This window comes from Podarcis filfolensis, assembly GCF_964270895.1.
Source record: "Podarcis filfolensis genome assembly, chromosome: 4".
NCBI lineage: Eukaryota > Metazoa > Chordata > Lepidosauria > Squamata > Lacertidae > Podarcis > Podarcis filfolensis.
Window position 1 is genome coordinate 53,423,714 of NC_139607.1, and position 26,302 is coordinate 53,450,015.

General features: G+C 40.2%; 2 protein-coding genes across 5 annotated transcripts in view; one reads left to right on the forward strand and one right to left on the reverse strand.

The window, feature by feature from the left end:
* URB1 (URB1 ribosome biogenesis homolog) overlaps positions 1-23,619 on the forward strand; it is a 47,292-nt gene extending 23,673 nt beyond the window's left edge. For both annotated transcript variants that reach the window (XM_083611219.1, XM_083611220.1), the window contains exons 19-39: positions 279-463; positions 1,282-1,500; positions 1,921-2,100; positions 2,891-3,746; positions 4,296-4,494; positions 5,791-5,974; positions 6,948-7,006; positions 7,278-7,471; positions 9,084-9,194; positions 9,927-9,990; positions 10,800-10,971; positions 11,793-11,895; positions 14,688-14,848; positions 15,527-15,638; positions 15,927-16,033; positions 16,866-17,009; positions 18,074-18,183; positions 19,383-19,571; positions 20,893-21,134; positions 22,258-22,848; positions 23,235-23,619. In XM_083611219.1, coding sequence (XP_083467345.1) covers positions 279-463; positions 1,282-1,500; positions 1,921-2,100; positions 2,891-3,746; positions 4,296-4,494; positions 5,791-5,974; positions 6,948-7,006; positions 7,278-7,471; positions 9,084-9,194; positions 9,927-9,990; positions 10,800-10,971; positions 11,793-11,895; positions 14,688-14,848; positions 15,527-15,638; positions 15,927-16,033; positions 16,866-17,009; positions 18,074-18,183; positions 19,383-19,571; positions 20,893-21,134; positions 22,258-22,848; positions 23,235-23,452 — 4,400 coding nt within the window. In that variant the 3' untranslated portion in view covers positions 23,453-23,619. The remainder of the gene's footprint in view (positions 1-278; positions 464-1,281; positions 1,501-1,920; positions 2,101-2,890; positions 3,747-4,295; positions 4,495-5,790; positions 5,975-6,947; positions 7,007-7,277; positions 7,472-9,083; positions 9,195-9,926; positions 9,991-10,799; positions 10,972-11,792; positions 11,896-14,687; positions 14,849-15,526; positions 15,639-15,926; positions 16,034-16,865; positions 17,010-18,073; positions 18,184-19,382; positions 19,572-20,892; positions 21,135-22,257; positions 22,849-23,234) is intronic.
* Positions 16,383-26,236, reverse strand: MRAP (melanocortin 2 receptor accessory protein). Of its 3 annotated transcripts, none has more exons than XR_014547498.1 (5): positions 24,997-26,235; positions 24,482-24,575; positions 21,536-21,593; positions 20,842-20,976; positions 16,383-16,801 (listed from the first exon to the last, which is right to left on the reverse strand). XR_014547498.1 is itself a non-coding variant. In XM_083611341.1 (5 exons), the coding sequence occupies exons 1-4, from the start codon at positions 25,941-25,943 to the stop codon at positions 20,928-20,930; spliced, it is 366 nt and encodes a 121-aa protein (XP_083467467.1). In that variant the 5' UTR covers positions 25,944-26,235; the 3' UTR covers positions 16,383-16,801; positions 20,842-20,927. The 3 variants fall into 3 exon arrangements, 1 of the variants encoding a protein (XP_083467467.1); XM_083611341.1 differs by lacking the exons at positions 21,536-21,593; positions 24,482-24,575 and adding an exon at positions 24,307-24,406 and having other exon boundaries at positions 24,997-25,038; positions 25,769-26,235; XR_014547497.1 differs by lacking the exon at positions 21,536-21,593 and having other exon boundaries at positions 24,997-26,236.
* Positions 26,237-26,302: the final 66 nt, after the last annotated feature.

Sequence of the window (26,302 nt, forward strand, 5' to 3'; positions counted from 1 at the left end):
ATATTTCTTTTGCATGCTTTAATTCTTAATAATATCGGCAAAGCTTCCCTCTGAGTTCTGACAAAATAATAATATTAGTTGTTGCTGTCATAGAAAAGATTTTTAAGCAACAGGGGTTCTTGTTGATTTGAGTTTCTTGCCTACCCATTTTTTAACGACCACATGTGCTTTTTAAAATGCTCATAAGTATTTCAGCGTGCTAACCAATAGTTTAGAGGACTGACTTTTCAAGTTAAGAAGCCGTACAATTCAATCTGTGTTTTGTTTTGTGTCTTTAGGAGAAAGCATAGTGGAGTATCTCATCACCGTTTTCACTGACCTCCTGCATTCTCAGAGAGACCCCTTAGCCCTTTGTTTGCTGTTTCAGCTCTATGATAAAGAACTCCAGACTGTCTCTCCTCAACTCTGTCAATTTAACCACTATTACAGTCTTTGGATACCAGAGCAAGCTAAGGAAACTGTGGTAAGCAAGGCAACAAGTATTTTCAGCTGCTTAATTTGATGTTGAGCTCACACTGACTGCATTTGGATGTCACACTGAACCACTGTTTGGTGTGTTGACAGTGAGCCTCTGCAATCCTCATGGCGGCAACCCCAACCCAGGTGCTTCTGGTACAGTAGCAAGAAAGAGCTCAGAAGATTGTGCTGATTTCCACTAACCACAGTTTAGCATGTTGCTTGAATCCCAAACTGTGGTTAAGATAGATTAACCAGTCTCAGAATCCATGGTTAACATCAGGCATCCCCGACCTTCGGCCCTCCAGATTTTTTTGGACTACAGTTCCCATCATCCCTGAACACTGGTCCTGTTAGCTAGGGATCATGGGAGTTGTAGGCCAAAACATCTACAGGGCCGCAGGTTGGGGATGCCTGGTTAACATTAACATGGCCTGTTAGTTTGAATAGCACAACAAGCTATGGTTAGCCAAAAACCCTTCCTTCCTGTCACAATGGAGTGGGAGGGAAATGTGTGAGTTCAAGGCTTGCTGCAGTGTGTTCTTGTCACATAAATTGTGGTTTAGCGCAGGGTGGGGAAACTTGTTTCAGGCTGATGGCTATGTGCCTTGCAGGGCAATAATATTCCAGTGGCCATTGGTAGCGGTGGGTGGTGCCAGAGGCAGAAGTAGGTGGGGCAATGGGTGCAACTGTTAACTTTGTACAATAGGCTACATTCCAGCCACAGAAAGGCAGAGGTTTCTATACACATGTCTGTAATGATGTTTCTTTCTTCCCTCCGACCCCTCTTTCTGAAAACATGAAATACATTTTAAACATTTCCAGCAAGGCAGAAGTGAGCACGTAAACGATTGCCTCTTGCCGGATTCCTCCTTTTCCTCCCTGCTGAAGAATGCCTATCAGAAAGGTGTTGCAATTCTGTTGGAAGAGGGTTTTGAAGAGAAGCTAAGGGAGGCTATTTCCCAACTCCAGCCTCAGCAGTTCCTGTTAGCTTCAAAGCACGTCCTTCTTTGCCTAAAAACAACCGTGGAGAATTTCAGCAGTGTAAGAGATGTTGTTTTTTCTCCTTCACCCTTTTCTAAGATTATGGGTTATAATCCCTTCCTCTTTTATTCCCACACCAAGAGCTCTTTTACGGATTATGTGGCAGTAAATAAGTGCTTGGCCACCGCAGGTACATACACCTGAGAATTGTATCAAGTTTCGGCTCCTAGGCCTGCATGATGGGCACTGCAGAAATGAACCTTTCGCTCTATGGCAATGTCACAGTTTTAAGAATATTCACAAAATAGGTTGCATGCATCTGGCTTAAAAAAAACATTTTTAAGTGTTACAAACAGAAAAAGCATAGACTTTTGTGTATGTGCTGACATGCTCTGCAGTGCAGTGCAATGATGTAGTTTCTCTGCTTGGTCCTTTCCCCAAGTTTTCCCTATTCTGAAATGTATCTTAATTTTCTAACAGTTTGGCAAAAATTTGGGTCTCTTGCTTCTCACCCTGTTTGTGGATCTGCTGAAGAGCTTGTTGCACAGGGGGGATGCCATAGAACTGTGTAGTCAGCAGAAAGAGAAAAATACACAAACCGAATCTGATCTCGTTGTGGATGCGGAGTGTCTGATGGCAGCAGAGACTGGAAGCGATAAGGTAATAACTTTTCTCTGTGTTACTGTTTATGAATGTCATCCTAGTTAATCGGCCCTTGGAGATGGGGGGGAAAAACCTTCTGGCAATTATGCATAAATGTTTACAGGTGCAGGCAATTGTGAGACAAAAAATTCTGTTCAAATTACGTTTCCTCAGTGAAGTGGAAAGCCATGCAAGGGGGAAAATGACTTGATTCTTCTGTTACTTAGGTATTTTTAGACTGAATAAAGATAAAATCCTAGTCATGCAGTGTTTCTTAATCATGCACCTTCACTTCCATTCACTGGCCTTTTGTCTGGGAGCTGGCTCAGTTCATTCCAGACCATGACTTCCTTGACCCGTAAAATAACAAGAGCAGCTCTCTTAGGGAGGAATCCAAACTCATAGCCAGCTGACAAGCTTGGGGTGGGGGGTTATGAAAGGGCAGGGCCACTGTTGCACCTCCATCCTTGCAGGAACAAGGGCCAGAGGGATCACTGGAGCTGATGCAGTTCTCCGGCATCAGCTGGGCATTAATAAAAATAATATGTATATACCAGGGTGGTTCCCAAGATAAAAATACAGGATAAAAGCACAAATAAATAGTTAGAACAAAAACACAACAATAACCTCCCTCCCACAAACACATTTAAAAGGCCATAGAATATTAAGCAGCCATAGTCCTGATTGCCTGTCACATGACTGATTCTGAGCTTCCCCTGCTTCTGACAGGTCCTGGGTCTCTGGGCAGCTTAGCAGGGATCTTAAATCAGTTGGGTGATGTCTTTAATTGTAACCATCTCCATTGCAGATACTGGAAGAAGTGCTTCCTTTGGTCTTCAAACACCCTACGCTGGAGAATTGGTTCCTGGCTGTAGAACAACGTTCTCTCCCTCCCCATAGTTTAAGCCCAGTTAAAGTGAAGATGCTTGCTGCTCACCTAAACCGTGGCATTCTTAAGTTGCTGAAGGTGGGCTGCCCAATGTTGCAAGCCAGGAACCAGCTAGACACGCTCTCTAGATATTTCGAAGCCATCACTAAAACTGTCTTGGAAGAACTGCATGCTGGGAGAAAAGATGTCTGCAAGTTACATCCCAAAAGGTCACAGCAGGTGGAGGCACTGCAAGAACTGCAACTGTACATGGATACCCAACAACTGAAGGAAGTGACTTTGGCTATGCTGCAGCTTCCCAAGGCGATGCTGGCCTCCAAGACAGCTGAAAGCATTTCTGGAAAAGAAACATACTTGAGCACTTACGGGGAGACTTTGGTGCAGCTGCTCACGGACAGCTACCAGAGGGGATCCCTGAAGGGAGACCTCTTCCTCTCAAGAGAGCACATTCAAGGGATGGGGACTCTCTTGTCCACAGCAGTCACAGAAGAGTTAGAAAAGGTCTTCCTGCATGCGATACAGAAGGAGCCTGTCTTTGCCCAGGCAGTTGGAGTGGATGTGCAGCTTTCCTGCCTTAAGCATTCAACGAAAACGTCCCTTTCCATTGTGGCTGTGCTGATTCGGTACAGTCGGACTCACTTGCTGCAGTTTGAGCTTTGGTGTCTGAAGCCGGGCACTGGCAAGCTTCTGAGAAAAGATGTGGACCTCTTTCTGCCACTTGTCAATGCATACTTGGACTGTCGAGAGCAGCACACATTGAGCCACCTGTCAGAAGGTAACCATGGTCAACCTATATAACACTCTTGATCAGCTTTTTTAAAAAAGGGATTGCAACTTTTTTGTGCCATTGGATGAAGAGATTTTGAAAAATAAAGTTGTAAATGCCAGGGGTACAGGGTTTGGGGGTTTTCAGACTAAAAACTTCAATCCTTGTTTGTTAAGTGGACCAGTTAATTGTTCAGATGTTAGTTTCCCTGCAACTTTATTACCAGGGAATTTGTTTTTCCCTACCTTTAAATTTTGTTTACAAGTTCTCCTGCAGGTCTTAGTTTGTTTCCATGGTCCTATATTATAATTTTGTAACCAAAATTATGTGAGAAACTCTTAACCAGGACCCAGTTTTGGAGCAGTCTGGTGTAAACCTTGTTTGGCTGTCCCTTTCCAAGATATTAGAGTCTGTGATTTCTCTTTAGGCCAGTAGTTCTAGTATGTCATTCCAAGGACTTGAGACTGTGCAGTGGCCTCTGGTATATGCATTAGAGTATGGGCCTGTGAAATGCTGATGGATCCACCTTTGTGACTGTTGTGTTGTCCTTTCCTACAGTCTCTTCAGCTGTTACGTCCATCTTGAGAGAAACTTTGTGGCCACAACTGCTGGGCATTCTGAATAGTGGTTCATCTCAGCTGTTCGCTGAGCAGTGTCAAGTTCTTTCCAAGTTACTGCCGCCTCCAGAAACCGAGCCATTCGCTAATTTAACAGAGAAATTACTTTTATATCTTGAGACGGCGGGAAATCATGAACAGTAAGTCTACTTATTTTCTGCTTATTAGTTCCAGTTCTCCATATTGACCAGTCAGTTCACCCAGTGAACTGCCGTAGTTACAATAAACACAAGCATATGCCCTCCATTCTCAGGTACCTGCTGTCAATGTGAGGTAGTATTTTAATACTTCAAATAGATAGAAATCATCTAAAGTAAATCACCTTTTGCTGAGTAGCATCAGTGGAGGTAAATACCAGACAGAACATCAGTGTTGGGGAGTACGTTCAATGTTAATAATCAGAATTAATGAAATATGGTAAAATTTTATAAGACAAAATTAAAATGTTGGATGAACCACTACACTACAGAAACCTACAAAAGATAAAATTAAAATGTGATAAACTTTAATAAAAATGTGGGAAGCTTCACTACTGCAACTTAGCTAGATCAGAATGCTTGTTGCATATTTTTTTTAAACCCTGATCTGTGTCGGTTATCAGAAGAGAAAGAGTTGCTTCAAGTATGACGCCAAACCTGTTTGACGCTATTTGAATGAACTCTGCCCATACCCTCTGTCATCCCCTGCCATGATCAGCCAGTTGCCAGTTCTCTAGATCATTTCTTCAGCATTAATCCATAGTTCACCATAAGATCTGAAATGTGCTGATATTGTCATTTGCTTTCAAACAAGGTTCGCAAACCATGGTTTCGACTTGTTTTGCAATCCTGATTTTTAGGCAAAGTATGGGTTTGTGCAAGCCATTGTTCGCCTCATTCAGATGTTATGACAAACTATTGTCTGCTGCTGAATCTGAACTGAAGGAGGAAACCAGAGCAGGGGAGGAAAGGGAGCAAAAGGCTCATCCATGTACCATCAAACTAAGTTTGGCGTTTTGTGTGAACTGGGCCAAAGAAATGAAAGCTTCTTTTGCACCAGGATAGCGATGGACATTTTATCACAAAGAGAGAAACCATATGTGGCGGTCATGATGACTCACTCTGCAATTACTCTCCTGATCTGCAAAGGATTCCATCCCATTGTGTTTAACAGTCTAGCAAAACATGCATAAGACTTCTGCAACCCTCCGTAATGCCTAAGAAGTCACTAGTCTAGACCAATCAGTGGCTGTGTATTTTCAATAGGGGGACTGTCCTCATGGCTCTCTGAGAACTCAGGGCACTACTTACATCCTCTTCCGATTCAGCAGACCTTCCAGGTCTAGAAAGCAACTAATAAACGCACCATTTCCCAGCAATTCAAGCTTAAGGTTGGGGGGCAGTAGTTGAAATGAACACAAAAGCTACCATTTCATTACTCTTTTCAAACCTCTCTAGCTGGGTGATTGCTGACGCTATATCCAGAGCCCTGGAGAGCTCTGCAGAGAAGTTGCATTCATGGAGGAAACGCCTGCTAGCTGCCTGCGTGAAGTGGTTGATCCTCACGTACAGCAGTAACAGAGAACAAGAAGCCCGCTCGGAAATTGAGAGTGCTGTGCTGTTGAGGCTAGAGAAACTACTGGTGAGAATTAGGGGATTCTCCCCCCCCCCCAAGTTGTTGGACATTATTCTAAGCAGGGTGGAGGCGTATCAAGTACTTACCACAGGGGAGTAATGTGACCACTAGAGGGTGCATATGCACAGGCTGTTGCACATGAAAGTGCAAATTTCTTTAGAAAATTATTCCTTGCTCTATCTACTTTCTCTACCTTTTTCCAGCTTCAGCTGTGACCCTCCTGACAAAACCAAACCTTGCCACAGACACCCATAGACCAATGACTTGCAGGCTAGATTACTGCAACATGCTCTGCATGTTCACAAATGTCAGCCGGGGCAAGATTCAACTAGGCACTTTGGGTTTATCATGCCAGTTTTGTGTGATCTGATTGATGGCAGGTTTCCTTCTGGGCTCAATTATGGTGTTCTGTTTAACATTTAAAGGCGTAAACGGCTTAGGATCTGCATAGTTTATTCCATATGAGCCTACCTCTATACACGAATCATCATCTGAGGCCTTCCTCCAGATCCCATGAAGAATGCTTGGCAGTGACCAGGGCCTCTTCTGCAGGGAACTTACCCTATGGAACACATTGCTAAACATGCTGCATCAAGACTGCTTTTGACTGAGCATTTCCTCTCTGTTGTATTTTGATGTTTTAATTCTGACTGCTGCCTGGACATTTTTTGAGGTTTTGGTTCCTCATGCTAGTATTTTGGTTTATGATTTTAGTTCAGTGGTTCCCCACCTCCCACGGTCCACCTGAAAATTGCTGATGGCCTTGACAGGCAGCTTAATGATTTTTCAGCCTGTTGTAGCCATTGTAATGTGCTGTGCTAGATACTGTATTATTTTTAATTCTGGGGATTTTTGCTGCTTTTTTCCCTTGTGTTTTCTAATATTGCCATTTGCATTCCCACGAAGCGTTATCCCTGCACCACCACGTCCCCACTGTCTTATGTTTTAAGTGTTGTTTTGCTGTTTCCTACCTACCTAGAACTCAGTAACTGAGGTGGCTCCAGAAGACTGGCACAGTTTTGTGAAGATGGGACTCAAGTAAGCATGTTTAGGTTTATAAGAGTATTTTATGCTGCTACAATGACATACAACACTGAGCTTAGGGTTGCTTATGGCTTACTAGGCAGTAGTTTTGCTTCTGTTAATAGATGTTTTACCAATCGATATCATATACAGTACTTTTAAAATGGTGTGACAAGCTGGTTCACAGACCAAACCAACACCTGGGATATAATTCTTTCTTTCATTTACTTTGCAGGCAGAGTGCATGATTTTTATCTCAACGTCTCTTTAAATCTCTGTCATGTAGGTACCGTTATAAAGACCAGGGCTTTCTGAAAACTCTGAATGCAGCTATCAATTTGCTGTACCAAAAAGGAATCCCTGCTGCTCAGAGATTAGTGAAGCTGTCGGTGCTTTATATGATGATCACGCAGCACTCCTTATTTTTGTCAACTATGCTGAGGTCGCAAGAAGGTGATGACACAAACATTCATGAAAGAGGTATCACCTTCTCATTTGTTTCCTTGTGTATCTATATATAACCCAAGTGTATTTCACGTGTTGTTTTTCATCCTTCCACTTGCCAGCCCACCTAGATGTTGTCAGAGCTGCTGTATCTAGAACATAATTACCGTATTTTTTGCTCTATAAGACTCACTTTTTCCCTCCTAAAAAGTAAGGGGAAATGTGTGTGCGTCTTATGGAGCGAATGCAGGCTGCGCAGCTATCCCAGAAGCCAGAACAGCAAGAGGGATCGCTGCTTTCACTGCGCAGCGATCCCTCTTGCTGTTCTGGCTTCTGAGATTCAGAATATTTTTTTTCTTGTTTTCCTCCTCCAAAAACTAGGTGCGTCTTGTGGTCTGGTGCGTCTTATAGAGCAAAAAATACGGTATTTTAGCATTTACCTTTTAACATATTACTAACTCTTCTCCATTATCATTGCGTTGTCCCTTTTCTGTATATTTTTTCAGCTCCAGTGCCTTTTCTTACTACTTATTTGCATTTGGATTGCATTTATTTATCATTGAACTTAGCATTTCTTACTTTATTTTTTACTCTTTGGCTATATATTTCTGAAACAGTTAGTGCAGTATGGTATACAGCTTTGTCCGTTTTGTAATTAAGCATGCTAAAAAATAGCCCACTTGTTTTGGGTTGCCTGGTCTTACTGGGGTATTGACAGTCCTAGTTGAAATCCTCAGAATCTCAGCTTTGTCCCTTTTTCTTAGGAAGTGACATAGTGGAATTTATCCTGGATGCGGGAATAGGTGGAGTAATGCAAATTGAAAGCATGTGGGCTACACGGCATCCTTTAAGAGCTTCCAAAAAGGAACCCTGGAAAACCCTATGCAAAAGTTGTTTAATTAACCCTGAGACCCATTAGTTAGCACAAGGGCAGAAGTTCCCATGTTACACTGGATGGGGATTAGAGGAGAAAGGAAGGATGGCCCAATTAATTTCCGCACAAAACTTGAATGAATGTGTGGGAATCTTGAGTAGCTGGAACTGTGTGGATCAGTGCTGCAGAACCGCCGCTTACCTGGACTACACAGCAAGGGGGCAAACCAGAAGTGAGATCAGGGCTCCATGGGTGCACCATTAGAGCCAATCTGGTGCTCCCTTTAAACTTTGTTCTTACCCCTTACCTTTGTCTTGGTAAGAGGCAAGGACATTGGTGTCAGAAAGGCAGCGCTGCCCCACCACACTGTCTGTTCCTGGTGATAAAATGATATTTTTCAAGGCCCCTTTCATATTGGAACACATGTTTTCTGAATTGAAAAAGGCCTTAATTTTCTTCAAAAACAAAAAGCCCTATGTGAAAGTGATGAACATTTCACAGTTATATCATAATGTGTTTTCCATTTTGTTGGCAACAGTCACTGTCCACTGGGAAGTTCTCCTGCGTGGCTAAAATGAATGGGAGCTTCATGAAAGCTCTCATGGTGCTCCATTCATCTCAGCAGGTCTTGCCCCAGAGAACATCCTAGCAGTGTGAGCGACCAGCACCCTTGTTGCAAGGAAGCGCCGGAGCAAGCGTAGTATTCTCAAATTGCTTGACAAGAGGCTAAGTCATTTGGAAGAGGGAGAAAAATATTTTCCCTTTTTGCTTTAGAGGCATTAGTGGACATCCTGCTGACTCTAGTGAAACTCTGCCCTGCAGTTTGTGAGAGCAACCATTTTGCTGTGTTGCTTGGAGCCTACGGTGCAACACTGAGCATTGCAGGTAAGTGTATTTGCAGTTGAAAGAGATGCATGACGTAATTTTTGAGACTTCTTAAAATGCAGCAGCCAAAGTACCATGTGTGTCATATGTAGTAGCTCAGACAAATCCTGCAGTTCCTGGCTGGTTCGGGAAAATGACCAAAGAAATAAGTGCATGCATGCATTCTAAGGAGTTTAAGTGAAGTTATTTTCCTATCCTCTTTTTGTTCCCATTGTCCAAAGGGAACTATTTGAAATGGGACGAAAGAAAGATAAAAGGAGAGAAAGAAACAGCGTCTTAGGAGACATGGGTAGTGGTCAAGAAGTAGCAGGAGTGGTAGCTGGAAGGCAATTGTATTTGGAGGTTCAGAGACTTGTTGGTCTGAGGGTTGTGGCTTAGGTAAAGGAAGTACAGAGCAGTAGCCTGAGGGAAACTGAGTAGGGTGTTGTGTGTTTTGTACAACAGAATGCCACCAAGACTTCAGTATGTGGCTCTTAATACTGATCCACAGGCATTCATATGTCATCTGCTGTGCCTTTAGATGATAACTTGCAGCAGAACATGTGCACTGCCTTCATTGCAAAGTATTGTGTTCAAAATGATGTCAGGTGAAACACCTCGCTTGATTAAGGTTAAAGTTCTTACTCAGTGTTGCAGAAATCAAAAGCTGCACATGTCCATAGGTTGGCGCTCTATCTATCTATCTATCTATCTATCTATCATCTATTTAATTTTTCTCTTTTTTATTTTTAGACCAGAAGATATTGCAGCTGCTTAAATTGTATGAAAAGAATGGTCTAAGCCTTGTAAACTTCAGGTTAGTTGACTGCCATGTTAGTCAGTGTATCGGGTAGATGGTGTGTACAGTGTGTGTCAGGTTTGCCTTCCTGTGGATTATGTGCCTCAGGTATTTGCATATACAAAGGGCATGTTGAGGGGAGTTTAAACCTGTGCAGAGGAACAGTTATTCCTTAAAACTAGTGGTAGGGATGGGAATGGAATCTGATAGACTGCAGTTCCAAAGTTGACTCACCTGATCCATTTTAGAATCTGAACATTGACAGATTCTTTCAACTCACCCTGAATCATTTATGGGTTATTCCAAGAGTCTGCCTCTCTGTTCACAACATACTGCACATTCTTTTAAAAAGGTATCTATTCTTTCCTCTGTGAACCCACCCACCTCCTGAGGTTTATCCCACCTTCTTCGATGGTGGAACACTTAGAAATGAGTTCTAATATTTTTTTTAATAAAAAAAAGCATTTTCTTTCATTGAGCGATATTGTGGCGGTTACCAAAAACAACTGTGTTGTTTATTGCTGATACTGTGATATTGTGTAGGAGGCAGTATTGCAGCCTTTCTCTAAGAGCCAAGATGGCTAAAAAAGAGCACAGCCGAGTGACTGTTGCTTCGTAGTTTAATTTTGTTTCAAAGTGCTTTGGAAGGAAAACTAAGGTTGTCAAGGAAACACATCCTACCTTTGGTTTCTCTGGTAATAAATAAAGAAGAGAAGAGAAAAGGAAAACATTGTTCTACCATTTACAAGTCAAATTGCTTTGTGTAATTGCTATCTTCTCTTCATATACAAAGTTGGAAAACACATAGCATCTTAATATGATTCCAGAATCCTGCTTTGGGGTCCAGCTGCTGTGGAGCACCATAAGACATGCAAGAGTCTGGGAAGGTCCCTATGGCAGCAGCCAAGCATGGAAGAAATTCTGTGTCTGCTAGACCGAGAAATGATGATGAGGACCATTCTCCATTTCCCACAGCATCGGCATCTCCTGTCCACAGAGGTGCCTTAATCTGACCACAGATTTCTGTCCTTTTAAAAACACACGTACAGTAGAACCATTTTAGTCTTAGGTCATTTATCCTGAAAGTGGCATTGTTACTATTCGCAGTGGCAGTCATAGCATCTGGTTGATTTATATTAAAGGGCCTTATTCCTCTTTTGTTTTCATTTTTTTAATGTAACTACTGCATAGTCTGCTTGAAAGCTGCAAAACTGCAATCCTTTCAGTTCAGTGAGGTTCCAGAGTTGGGTGCTAATTATGATCTAGGAATTAACCACCAAACCTTTTGGCCAAAATTGTAGCAGCTATGAGGAAACGTAACGGTTTTTCTTGCAAAAGAGAGAAGCAGTCAGGCTGCAAATCCTAGACACACTTACCTTGAAACTGAAATCAGTGGGGCTTACTTCTGCATTGACATGCATAGGATCAGTGGCTTCTAACCCTTTAGCAGGCTATGGTCTTACCTCCACAGTCGGAGCCAGCATGCTTCTGAAAACCAGTAGATGAAAACTGCAGGAAGGGAGAGCTCTGTTGTGCTCAAGCCCCGCTTGCAGGCTTCCCTCGGTATCTGGTTGGTGACTGTGAGAACAAGGTGGACCACTGGCCACATCTAGCAGGCTCTTCTTAGTTTCTTATTGCACAGCAGTCATTGAGGTCAGGGAAAGGTAAAAAAAACAACCCAAAGCAGTAACACAGCTATCACCCGGCTTTAGGATGCCCTGCAGTGCTTATATGATGACTGTTATGAGAAGGCTTTCACAGCAGCTAAAAAACATGTCAATTAAAATTCAGTCACACATTATTTTATGTCCTGTATTTAGGAAGAACAGATGCTTCTAAGCAAAAGCAAAAGCGAAGTGGCTCTTCAGGATCTCTATGACCCCTGTTTTCTCCTTCATCTCTTCAGTGAATTGTTGCGACCAGGTATAGGAAATGGTTTTCTTGTATTTTGGGAAGCATTTAGTGTGAAACTGTAAATACAGACCCCCCAAAAGTTACGGCTTGAAAACTGTATCAAAGATTTGCTATGTAGGTCTGAGGTTGCAGCTAAGCTTATGTGATTTTAAAAAAAGGCAGTGGCTGATCTCCATTTTTGAGAATATAAAGTCTGTTACCCAGATCTTTCTGCAGCCTTAAGCAAAACAATAAGGTAGAGAGCACAACTAAAAGAGCTGGCAGGTTTTATATTGACAAGGCAGGCTATTACACTGAACCATGTTTTGTTGGTTATTTTGTTAGTTTTCTTCCTCCCCCTGTCCTTGCTTTATACAACCTCCAGCCCAATCAAAAGTTTTGACAGAACCCAAAGCACACAACATTTTGGTTGGTTCTAACAAATATGTTGGCCAACATATGGAATATTTCTTGCTGTTTCCTTTGCTTTTTATTTGTGTTCATGGTTTAGTCTGAGGCCTGTGTAATTGGACGCAAGCTCTTTATGCACATCTGCTGAGCTAACATAGTACGCTTTATATGTCTGTCTTATCTGTTTATAAAATGCTTCAAAATCCGGAGCTCATTTGCATTATGGCATCTGGTTTGCGTTTGCCCAGAAGTCATGGCATCTTCTGAAACAGGTGGCTAGTTGATAATGTAATTGCTCATTAAACTATTTACTCTTCCATTCAGAGCAGACATCAGATATCAAATTGACCCCAAAGGCTTTAATTATACTTTTTAAAGAAAACAAGAAGGGGTTTTGAGATGGAGGAAGAACATCATCTGACACTGCAGCACACACAGTTTTTGATTCTGCATCGTGAGCAGGCTTGGAAGGGCCGCCAGTTTTTGGTTTGCATGCATCATCTTGGTACCTGCCACTTACCCGTCTCCATTTTCCCAACCAAAATTTTTCACTCAACAATTGAAAAAAAGACTCAATGCTTCTTTTTAATAGTGAAGGGGTGTGTGTGTGTGTGTTTTCCCCATAGCATCTCCTGTCCTGTATTTTGTTATGTTGTTTTGCAGGAGTTTGGAATCATTAGATTTGTCAGTGCTATGAGGAATATGGGTTGCTGCTGGATTGATTATGTGAAATCTGGGTGGAGCGGGGAGAATTCAAGTGGCTGGGAAGCTCTCCCCACCACCAGAAAAAATATTGTTTTGAAAAGCACTGCTTGCTTTGATTCTCTGTTTTTGTGGATGATTAGTTACCTCACCTGTCCACCGACTCTTGTTTCCTTTTCCTTGTGCCTTTGTTGCCATAGCTTCTCTTAGCTTGCAGACTTTGCATTACCACAGAAAGAAAATCTTTTCTGGTCAGTGGCAGCAAGGCATTCTGTGAATGTGTGAAAGCATTTGCTTACGTCACAGGCATGGCCAAACTTGGCCCTCCAGCTGTTTGAGGACTACAGTTCCCATCATCCCTGACCACTGGTCCTGTTAGCTAGGGATGATGGGAGTTGTAGTCCCAAAACAGCTGGAGGACCATGTTTGGCCATGCCCGGCTTAGGACATGGGAGCATCCAGCTAAAGGCTGTCCACCCCACTACAGTCAAAACCAGATATTTTCCCCATTATGATTCCTGTATCATTTTTGTCTTTCTCACTAACACCATCCAAGCTGCAGATCTTGCTTTGGTTCCTCTTTGCCTCTCTTGCTGCCTGAGTTCCCTGAGGCTTTCTCCCACTTACTGCATCACACAATCCTTCCTTTTATCCTTCAAATAATCTTTTAAGAACCTGCTGTCTCCATGGAATCTTTTGACAGCCGTTCGTTCTGAACATGCTCTATGGAACAACCCCAAACATGCTGGGCCATTACAGCAGGTGGCCGAAAGGGTCTTTGTTATATTTTTTGCTTCCTACATGTGTTTATAACAGTCTCCTGTGAATAAATGTTCCATAATTGCTTCTCACTGGGTGTAAAAGCCCCAAATGAAATACAAAAGGGAAAAAAGACACCTCTAGAACTGATCATTATCTCAGCAGCCGTTTCCCCTTGATTTTTCCAAGGTTTTGTAAACAAAACTGTATGTCCAACATAAATTAAACTTGCTGTCAAGTTTCATTTTGCCAAGGCCAGGTCCAGCATTGATGTTTCCTTCCATGACCTATACTCCTATTTCCAGATTAATCTTCACTCCATAAATTTAGGGCTAGCCCCAAAAATACAGAACAAGATTCCTTGTTGACAGAATCTCTCTTTTAGTAAGGGAAGAGGGGTGGCTCATGGGGAAAAGATTCAGCTGTAATTGCTCTGCCTTCTAGTTCCAAACTCTGTCACTAGCTTGAAGTAGAATCACTGCTCCACAAATATACATGCACTGATGAAACAGAAATAGAGATCCTTATTACCAAGCTGTATCAAACACCACATGGTACAAACAAAAGCATGGTAAAGAGTAATTAGATCTGTTTTAATTGACCCTGTATGTGCACCTCGGTGTAGGGGAAGGAGGGCTACAAAGAGAGGTGGTTTGGGTGGTGCCAGAATGGAAGGCTCCTTAGAAACTCAGGTGCAAGAGGGTTTGTGTCTTTATTTGCTTAAGCAGAGGCAATTCAGAGAGATTCTATCTTGAATTCTTTGTTGCAGAAGAATAGGAGAGGACAATTTTCTAATCAGGCATTCATTCACTCTTCTTCTAGAAATTGCTATGATTTAATGTGCATACCTATAATTTAGTCTTCCTTTAAAAAATTACCTTGTAAAAGATTTTGAGTGTTTCCTTTTTACATTTTAAAACATTCCTTCCCCTTCCTTTTTTCCTATGTAGAATGTGTTGTAGCATATCATAAGTTTGTTGACGTCAATGCCTTGGGTCTGGCAGTAGCAGCCCTTAGCAGCTATGACAGTAACATGCGAGCAGCAGCGTACTATGTCCTGAGCTCTTTCCGCTCTCACCTGGAAGGGGCTCGGTTTAGAGAACAGAAGCAGGTAAGGAGTTAACTTTAGCTTTTCTAAAGTATGCAGTGGTTTGAAAACATGCCTAAGACTAAACTTGCTCTGAAAGCATCTCCTAGGATAACTGTACCTTGGGTTAAGTACTTAATTCCTTCCGGAGGTCCGTTCTTAACGTGAAACTGTTCTAAACCTGAAGCACCACTTTAGCTAATGGGGCCTCCTGCTGCCACCGCACCGCCGGAGCACAATTTCTGTTCTCATCCTGAAGCAAAGTTCTTAACCTGAAGCACTATTTCTGGGTTAGTGGAGTCTGTAACCTGAAGCGTATGTAACCTGAGGTACCACTGTATTGCTAACTGCCAAAGATGTCAATATGCTTCTGATTTTCAGGGTACTATGTAACTTCCTTGCCCACCTCCCAGATTTCCAAATTATGTATAGGACTCAACCCACAAGTGAAATACAGAACTTAATATTTCTCATTCATTTGTATTAGTAATCATTTCTCCATCACTTCAATTCAGTTATAGTAGGATAGGTATTCTAATTCAATTGAGTATAATTTCTATACTATGATTAACATATACCTTCTGCAGTTTCTGATGAAAATCATACTGTGTTGTCATATGAGGACTGTACAATTGAGCAGTTACTGATAGGATCATACAACCAATTTCCTAATTATTTCTCTCTTTTTGTCTTGTGCTTCAGTTGGCTTACCTTATGAATGTTGTGCAGAATGGAATCAGACAACCGAATCTCAGATTTACGTTCCCTTTGGCACTGTATGTTTCAAGAGTAGCCCACCAAATGCTAAAGCCAGGTATTCTAGAACAAGTTACACCTGCTCTCTAATCGTTCTTAATTCATAAGATAACCATTTTGTTTCTGTTAAATTTTGGTTGGTTTTGTTTCAGAATGAAAAACAAAGGCTTTTAGTAAAATTGTTACTTCCATTTTAGATATCCCTGTGATCATGAAATGTTTATCAGACTTGTCATGCTGTAAAATGAGAGATTTTTAAGATGAGCATAGAAATTTTCTTGAGTTTAATAATGGATATGATAAGGGCGTTTTTCATGCTACAATAACCATTCTGTTTTCTTCCCAGAGGAGCACATGTACACAAAGCTGAACAAGTTCCTTCTATCTCATCAGTATTTGGATTTGAAGAAGGTGCCTGGATTTTTTCAGCTTTTCTACAGTTTTGATTCAGAGGTAATAGAAATCTGTGTAGTGTAAACTGTCATTCATGAATAGCACAATTGTTTGCTTTCTGTTCTCTGTACACAAAAATCTGGTACCTGTCAAGTAATTCTGAGAATCTTTCTTTTCTTTTCCTGTCTGCTGCAACCAAATCACTATGTAGTTGGTTGCAGCACCCAGGATCTTCATTTCTAAACTCTGAGCATGGTAAAAGAGTCATTGTTCAGACACTGAGATTAGTGTCCATGTGGCAGCCGCCTCTTCCTGTTACGCAATTCTGTTCATGCATGGCCTCTTAATTTTTTCCTTCTGCCATTCACCACATTTTTGAAATACATCCCAAATTCCATATTTGCATTACTTTTTTTAAAAAAAGTATTTTTATTTCATTTTTATCCATATAACCCAAATAACAAAATACAGCAAACAAAACACATAAAAACTAGACCAAACCACGGCAGGCATGGGATGTTACATTCACAAGAAAAAATGGTGAAGCTGGTTATCCGTTTGTTTGCGATCAGATACAGACAGACAAGTGGAGCATCTTTTTTCCTACATTCAGTATGTGACTTCTTGTGACTGTATAAGAAGTCACATTCTGAATGCAGAAAAATGATGAAAATTGTTTAATCCGTTTAAAGTAAGAAATGTGTGTTATATTTAGCAGCATCATAAAATACTGGCATATCTGGAATTTAGGTTTTTGTGTCTCTGTCTGCAGCATCATGTGGTTTTTTCCTTCTTTCTTCATCTTTATCCGATCTGTTTGAGACATTCCTGTAGAGTGGAAATAGAGTGGAAAAGTTACAATAGTAATTTATGCTCCCTCTTTATTTTCCAGCACAAAATGGAGCGTGAATGGATTCTTGCAATTATTGGGGAAGGACTCAAAGACAAACACTGCTATGAACTATATGATTATCAGAGAATTTTCCATGTCATTCTGTCTTTCTTCCATAGTCCACTGTGTGATGAATCCTCCCAGGTAAAATACAACTGAAACACATACAGATACTCCTAAAAGCTTTTAACTTAAAGCAAAAAGAAAACATTGAAGACTTTTTCTCTAAGAACTACTCTCATTCAATCATATATTAAAAGTAAAACATCCAGTTAAGTCTTTAATGTGTCAAGAATTGTAACATCTGTGGCTATCTTTAGATCTCAACATAGTCTGTAGTAATAATATTCTAAGGCTGCGATCCATGCTTGCTTACTTGAGAATAAACTTGGACACAGTATTGACTTCTGAGTGAATGTGCACAGAATTACTCGTAATTCATGAAGATACAAGCAATCCTTGTTTTGTGCAGGGGTTACATTCCAGACTCCCACGCTTGTCTGTGAGACCTGCATAAAGCATTTCCTCCCTTGTTCCAACCTTTTAGTGATGTTTTCAGGTCACTTCTGGGTTTGGTGTGCATGCATGATTGTGCAGCAACCAGTCACTGCCTGTATGTTAATTTAAATATCATTACTGTTTCTCTCCCCCACCTCACCCCAATATTTGCTAGTAAGGTTTTATAAAACTTAGTCATTATGTATGAATAGAAAGCTTGAGACAAAATTTGAAAATAACAAGCCATCTCCTAAGACCAAAGAGTGTGCTAAAAAGGGAGGGGGGAGTATTGTAAAATTGTTGAAAACACTAGAACCACAAATATTGGGGTACTCTTTATATTAACACATGGAAGCAAGATATAGGTCACCAAGTACCCCTAGAATGTCTGTCTGCATTCTGGAGGAGTCATGGTACCATTTTGCATGCATTTTAAGGCGAGGTATTGAAGAAAATGTTCAGATGGATACTGTAGATTCTGCCCACGCTCATGAGAAAGTAATTTCCAGAGTGACGCCATCTTTGATATATTCACTCCAAAAGACTGTTGGTCTCAAAGGTGCCACAGAACTCTTTTATTGTGTTTGCAGATAATTAGATCTAGTTGTTTTCCCCTTGTTTCATTCCCAAAGGCTTAAAATTGCAGCTGTGAAAGTTATTAAGGACATCTTATGTAACTAAATAATTATTATTATTTTTTTGTCTTTCAGCATCAGATTCTGGAAATACTTCAAAATGCTGCATACATCACCAAAGCTGCCTATCAGCTAATAAGAGATCACAGCCTATTAACTTGGATAATATCTGTACTAGATAAAAGGTGCATAGAAGAGTATTCATGATTGATTGCTAAATAATTTCTTTCTTTCACCTTTTTAAATGTGCATATGCAAGAGAGCAAGAAATTAGGACAAGCATTTTTTGCTCGTAGAGGTCATGGTATGCCACTAAGGCAGCTATCCTAAGAACATTTACAAGGATGCCAGCTTCAGTGAAGAGACTTGAGTAAACGTGCATACAGTTGCACAGTGAAACAGCTTAAGCCCTTTAAATCCTTTTACTTAGAGATACTTTAAAAACTTTGATTCTGTTAAAGTGTTAGCCTGTACATATAATTATCAACTTAGTTAAGGATTATTAACTATAGTTGCCATGTAGTCTGATGCTGTACTCCATGTGCCTGCAAAGACTTGAGTTCATTAACTGGAATTTAACAGAGTGTTCTATTGCTTCTTTGGAGAAAACATTTTATTAATACTCTGTCGTCCTTGTTTGTTGAAGAAAACCTGGCCTCTAAATATGTTTCTGAAATGTAATGTAACTGAATAATAGTCAGAAAACTGGCTTTAGCAATGTTTTATTTAAAAGCTGAATCTCCTGTTCTTGAAACTCAATTTACATTGTCCAGGGACTAATGAAGAGGTTCTGAGGACTGTTATGCTGTTAGTGGGAAAATGACACTGGGTTGTTCTGCCCATGGTTGCTGCTACTGTGGTTTGCTTTTAACAACTTCAGCACTCTTCAGCTTAGGTCCCATATTAAACTGGTATGAATTAAAAGAAATGGGATCCCATTTTTGGCTTGCAGCATTCATCTCTGAAAAACGGTTGAACAAAGTTTCTGTTTTCACACAATTTCTCAGCGCGCGCGCGCGCGCACACACACACACACACTGTAGTGTTTGATGTGGGAAATGTGAATTACCTAAATGCATGCTCAAAGTCTACTCAAGGTTTAGATCCTACAGTGACTCTTTCAAATAAATACATCAACAGGAACGTACACTCTGGATTCAGTGTTGGATTACCCCCTTCCATTTAATTTTTTCCCCTCAGGTGAAAGACAATATTAAAGGTAACATTTTGTGTACCCAGCTCATGGGACTGGTGGATAATGGTTGAGAAATATTATTTTTTAAATGCTATTTTGGTGCACTATTGTAATCTGGTTTGCTATAAAATAAACATGGAACATTTTTTATTATTTTAACTTATTTTTTCCTTCCTTTCTTCATTCTAGGTTTCTGGAATCCAAGATGCTAAGCAGTGTCATCTCTTTAGTCCATACTCTTTGGTTAACCAATTTAGGAGATAAACAAAAGTCACTTGGAACACCTGATACGGAGCTACTAGAGAATCAGAGATTCCTTCCTCTCCAGCTTGTCAGTGAATTTCTTCACATTTTATTAATGCTTCTTAAACACATTCGGTATGTATGTCCTTCTGTTTAATGTATAATGTAGCTGGAATTAAATTTCATTGAACCTTGAGTTTTTGTAATATCTCAAAATTCACCTTTTATTTTTCATTGTAAATGGCAACAATCATTTTTTTAAAAATTAGCTTATCTTCAGAGATCTGAAATGCATTGGTTGGTACTTGCTAATGTCTAAGTGGCCCACTCATCATTTCTGCTCAGTGGGAGCCTGTCTTCAATACATTGTGCTTTTATTTATTTTACAGAATATCTTTCTCACCTTTCTAAATTGTAATCAAGGCTGTGAGCTGGGGCCATGGAGAAGCCCTGCTGAAGTCTGCTTAGCATTCAGTAGTCTATGCCTTCTCAAAACTATTGCATATGGTATTTTTCGGCCACTGCAATTCTTCAGAGCCTTAGTTCTCAGTGAATTTTGGCAGTTCTTAAGCCTTAGAGTCATTTTCACCCCTAACAAGATGTTATACCTGATTTTCTCTCTTTTCACTGACCCGTTTTCCGTTTCACCTAACCCTTATACTGTGTAATTCTTGCTACTTAAGTTCACTACATTGCATTCACCAGTAAAACAAATTTAGCTTTTTATTTTTGTTTACCGTGTACCAGCATTTTCAGGAAAGACATACACTAAAAACTATGTACATCAAGCACTTAAGTAACCCTGCCTGAAAAGTGTATGCATGTTTGGAAGGAGGAAGTAGATTCAAAACCCATGAAAATGAATTGGCTATTTGAACCCAACTAGCACATGTATTGTTGTTTGGAAGTGTTATTCCTACTATGGCTTGGTTCATATGCAACATTAAAGCATCATTTAAAATAAGCTATGGTTTAATGCCCGTAAGCATGTTGCTCCTACCTCACTCTTGACTGTACGGTATGGGAGAGGAAACAAGCCAGAGTCTGGCTTGATGTGAACTGTGTACCCAGCCTTGAGGTTTGTTTCCTCCCAGGTTTGCACATCATGACAAGCCAGGCTCTGTCTTGTATCCTCCCCTGCAGGGCATAGTAACAGTGGAAGAGAAAAGAAGCGCTCATGTATACTAAACCATAGTTTATTTAAACTACAGTTTAATATTGCATGCAAGCCAGAGCAAATTATGCAACCTGATAACAAAACGATAACTCAAATCAGTAGCCTTCATGTTTCACTGCTGTCTTTTTGCTGCAATCTTATCTCCCTCAGACTCTTATTTTGTGTTAGACAAAAATTAAATAAACCGTCACTTGTTTCCAAACAAAAGCAAATTTTGAGTTTAGTTACCATTTGGGTTGAGCATTGTAACCTTTGTTTTCTCCATCTCCTGCCAAATAGGACCAACTTGGATTCTGCCATATTGATTCAGTTTTTCAGCACGTTGAGTTCTGTATTGGAATACCGCGTTGTGGTTTTTGAGGCCTTCAGACAAATGGGAAGATTCACTGTGAATGAGCATGTCCTTTCAAACAAAGATGTTCTGCTGCTCTTGCACAAGTGGAGCATAATTGGCAAAGACGTGGAACTTCAAGATGTTCTTCAGATATTTGCTCAACAGTACCAAATAAAAGAATTGCTTAGTAAGTTCTAAATATATCATGTGTTTTAAATAAGGTCAGCTATTTTCTGCTGAATTCTGAAAGTACTGAACGCAACAGCCAGCTCATCATATTTCATCAAATGCATGGAAGAAGAGGAAGCCCTTAACCACACACTAAAAAGATATTATTGTTGGCCCCAGGCAGGCTTCCTCGGGAAGTTTGAAAAGGGAGTAGAAATCATTAAAATATGTGTGTACTTCATTAATAACATCAGACATGATCCAAGAAAAGGGATTTCATATCTCCCTTGGTTTTTTTTGTCTAGTGGTAAATTTCATAGAACATCACCATATGCTCTTTATATAAAATGAAGCTCTGAGTATAAGTGACTTTCATCATGTCAGTTTGCCAGGATCTGCTTAGGACAGTCGAGGCCTTACCCAAACACTTTTCCCTTTCCTGAGCCTTTGTAGGGGTGGATAATTAAGGAGCAGAGACCTGTGTGGAAGCAGAAACCATTTTAGTTTGTGTGATCCCACACATAAAACACCACTGAGATGGGTAAATAAAAGAAAGAGTTCTCATTTTTAAGATAGTGGGAAATTGTTTTTGTTAATGTAGATTTAAAAGAGAGGGCTTATAATAATGTTTGTTTAGAGAAAATATTTTTGGCAGCATTCATGCAAAATCTATGGAGTGATGATAATCTCAAGATAAATGTTCAGGTCTGGGCTTCCTGCAACTGAGCTATTTGTTTTGTTGGGATTTGGTTGAACTTTTAACCTGTTACTTTCCAACTTTAAAAGCATAATTCAGCAAGAGGTTCTATCTGTCCTTCTGTCTCGCTTTTAAATAAATACTGAATTGATTAATTTATTACCATTCTCCCTTAGGTGTGAATATGTCTTCGCAGCAGTGCAGGAGAGGTTAAGACAGGTGCAAGATGATGGTTGTGCAGAGTCGTGAAAAAATCAGTTTACACCTTTTGAAACCTCTCCTGTACCAATGTGAAGACATCTGCTTGCTGCAACTTGGAGACATCCAAGTACCCACTGAGAAACATTTTTCACAATAAGACCAACAAATACTTTTCAGAAAGTTCAGATTTTCTCATTTTTCTTTAAATTATTGTAAGTATTTTGTTTGTTTTCTTCTACTACAGAAAACATTAAAGACAAAAACAAAGCACAAGCACCATTTCGAACATCATCCCGACTTGTTCGGAAGAAGAATGAAATTGAAACAGAGCCAGAAACAGCATCTGAGCGGGGGGAGAAATATTTAGAGGACTGCAGATCTGTCCTGAGATCTGTGCTTTTCCACTGGGAACCTGTATTCCTGGATATGCCAGCAAAGCATTCAAAAGAGCACAATGGAGATGGCAATCCTGGTCTTACGTGTAAGATTGCTTACTTAGTATTCAGATGGCTAGTGAAGTCTCTTCTCGACAGCAGCTTCAACGTGCAAAATGTACTTTTGACTTTCAAGTGGTTTGAAAAGAGTGCTTTGCAAAACAGCACTGTGGTAGATGAGATTCTTAAGGATTCAACTCTCAAAAGTGGTATATTTAAGCTTTACAGTACTGTCTACAATGCCTGTGAAGAGAAGGCCATGGAACTGAGTGATCTCTCCTTGCTTAATGGAATCATGCTGCACCTACTAGATTCCCAGAACCTGACCAAAAATGCTTTTCATGAGACTGTGGAAAGGTTCTGCCTCTCGGCAGTAACAGAGGAAGAAAGAACGAAGAAAGGTAATGTTATTTTCAGCAAGGAAGTTGAGGAGAAACTAAGAATATAATCTTTTTCCCCCATAAAACTTCTTGAAATTTTGCCTTTTGCTATAATATGGTAATTCCAGAAGATACTAAGAGATTAACTAGTAATGTAGAGTAGGATATTCTGGTGACATTAAAATTGATTGAGAAATTAAATAAGCCTGAGTATGGTAAGGGATATTCTAAGGGATAAAGTGTTGTTTAACATCAATAACCCATGTTCGCTTAATGAAGTATCAAATGTTCCATTTTAAAAAATGTATTGGAAACGCTGCCATTTAAAATAAGCAGAGTAAATGATGAATATAGATCAACTTTTAAGAAAAGATCTTCATTGTGACAATTATTTTCTTATTTCCTAGGGGCAAGCATATTCCTCACTTCTGTTTACATTGGAGATCTTTGGCTGGGAGCAAAGCAACCAGACACATTTATAACCCATGTTAAACTGATACATGGAACAGCAAATGGTAAACAAAAGGATGATGATCAAAAAGCACGGGAACCTGAAGAAGCTATAGCTTCTCTCTGCAAAGACATTTACCCATTCTTAATTCATCACCCTGTCTTTCAATCTTAAATGTAAAGTGTGTGTCATGCTTTCAGATCTTGATGGGGGGGGGGGGGAGGCTGCCATAAAGAGAACTATTTTGGAACTCATAACTTATTTGTAATTATGTATCACGAAAGATACGGTGTACTTTTAAGCTGGATTTTGAATAAATATTTACTGCTTTTTTTTCAGAAGTTTTGAAAGCTGATTTTCAAGGCTTTTGATGTATTATGTTTTAAGATGCTTGCCTACTAAAACCAAAACACCTGACTCACAGCTAGAATGGTTGGTTGACTCAAGAACAAACTGAATAGGTGACAAGGGAAAAAAAATCAAGTCATCACCCTACATCGATTTTCTACATTCACTTTACTTCTTTAAAAGACTCATGCAGAATTAGGGCTTCATAGACACCAGGGCCAGTAGGAAGATATTTTTGGGAACACTAACATGCAATTCCTATTTGGACCCCCTCAGAGAAATAGTGTGAGATGGGTTATAGCAGGCAAGACATGCACTCAATTCAGACAGTGATTTCTGGCTTGTATTACATCTGATCTGGGGAACTAAGATTTAATGTCAGCTAATAAGTCATCATGATTCTGGTTTGTTAGCCCCAGTTCCCCGATTCAGAAATAATACAAGCAGCAATGAAGTGACACAGTAGTAATCCAAACCAGGACATTGTGAGCCTAATGGAAGCAGGGAATGTATGATACATTATTTTAGAATTTTAGAAGCAACGTAGCCCAGGTGTTCATTAATTAGATGCTTAAGGATATAAATCTAGGATGCCTGCTTTGCATCCAAGTCCTGTCTTTCATAAGGGCATACGACCTTACATTTCCTTTCATCTACAGAACACAAAGCATTGTACTTACTTCACGGGTGTAGAACCAGTCCGAGATATATAGAACAAAATAAGGAAAAGAAATGCCACAAAAGAAGCAAGCCCAATCCAAAGGGCTATGACAATTGAATCTGTGGAAAGAAATACAGTATTTATAACACCTTACAAATCCTTAAGGCATTTATTATAGATTTATTATAGATTACTAAGCAATATTATGTCCACTCAAGGAAGGCTTCTTTCCCAAGGAATAGGGGTTGTAGTGCTTTAAGTGAGGACACCCTCCTGAAACTCCAAATACTAAAAAAATTAATAGCAAAACATTGCTTTCATTAGTATAGCATTTGAAGTGCATGACTTGTATTCTGAGTTTTAATGTAACAGTAAGAGGGAAGCTGTCATTTACTACAATGTTCAAAACATATTAATGTATTCCAGCAGTTAAGTCATTTGAAAACAAAAATATACATTCCATCCAATTTTAATGTATACATACTTGGAAAAGAGTTTCAATGAAGTAGGTGGACTGTCTTAGTAGTCAACCTGCACAAGACTGGTACTGAATTTGGTAGTCAACAAATTACTATGCAGTAGTCAGAAACCCCAATCTAAATAAGCAATTTACATGCAGAAAGTGTGTTTACAAAAACATTAAACTTTTCAAAGGATGTTTTCTTTTTTGTTGTTTTTGCTTTAGTTGGTCACATAGTGCAATACTTACATCTGTTTGCCTTCAGCTTTCTTGCATCAACTGGAAGTAGATCTAAATAATCCATGTAATATTCAAAATCGTAAGTAAAACTGGATGAATTTGTCTTGTTAGCCATCTCAGTACAACCTCCTAGCCAGCTCTAACCCCAACCAACAATCATGATGAGTTGTACTTAAGTGTTTCTATAAAGAGATTCTGTGCAGTTTTTCATCTGAGCAGACATCCTTGAGGAATGCCAAGATACCAGACCCAATCAGCAGAAATGAAGGTCAGTGTATGGCGATGGTCTCTGGTGCCAGAATGACAAATGTGAACATTCCTTGCGGGAAGTACAAGATGTCATTAACTCTTTTATGTTTTCACTAATACAGAACTAAGTAATAAGAAAAGACACATAGTTAGGTTGGTAAAGAAAACCATGCCAGCAGGTGACAGGCTATCATCATCATTTTATTCATAACCTGTTCTTCATTTAATATTTCAACCCCACAGCAGGGAAAATGGCAATATACAAAAATTAAGGACTAATTAAAAAGTCAAATAAATAAGAACCCTGTCATAAAACAAACAAAGCTAAATGCAGGGAGCACAACCAACACATTACCAAACATGACACCCGGCCCACTAAAATAAAACAAATGGCGTTAGCAACAGCTGACACCCCATTTTTCACCTACAACACTGCCCACTTACTCCCCGTTTCAACAGAGTGATCACTGCAGGAAATGAACAACTCCACCTTTCAATCCTCTCCAATGCACCCCCCTTTCCCACAACTGACCACGAAACGAACACGAATGTGGGAAACGGGTGGCACGTGGAGACGACTCAAAGAAGTCTTTTCCACCACACTGGAGTCGGTTGTTTTGCAGGCGCAATGATGCCACTGCTACGTGTGATGTGCTTCCTACTGCCACCTCAAGCAGGTTTTTGAGCAAAACCTGCACAGTGTGCATATTCTTGCTGTTATCATTAGCAGCTGCATCTCTGGAGGTTGGTTGGTGGTACTGAGAATCGTGTCTGTCGAAAAGATTGTAAGAATCACGCGACCCCCCCTTTTAAAAAAAAAATAATAATCTTCAGAATCTGTATTTTGGAGTTTTTATTCTTTCATAACTACTTCCCTCAGAAATCACTACCATGCAACCTCGCAAAGACCCTTAGACCGCGCAAGGCGGCTGCTTCCCCCGCGTTGCTATGGTGAACTCCGCAACCTGCCCGACCGAGGCCCTTCCCTGGTGCTGAATCACCCAGCGCCACAGCGCATGCTCCCACCCGCTCTCGAGCGCCGCCGACTCCGCCCCTTCTCCTGGGA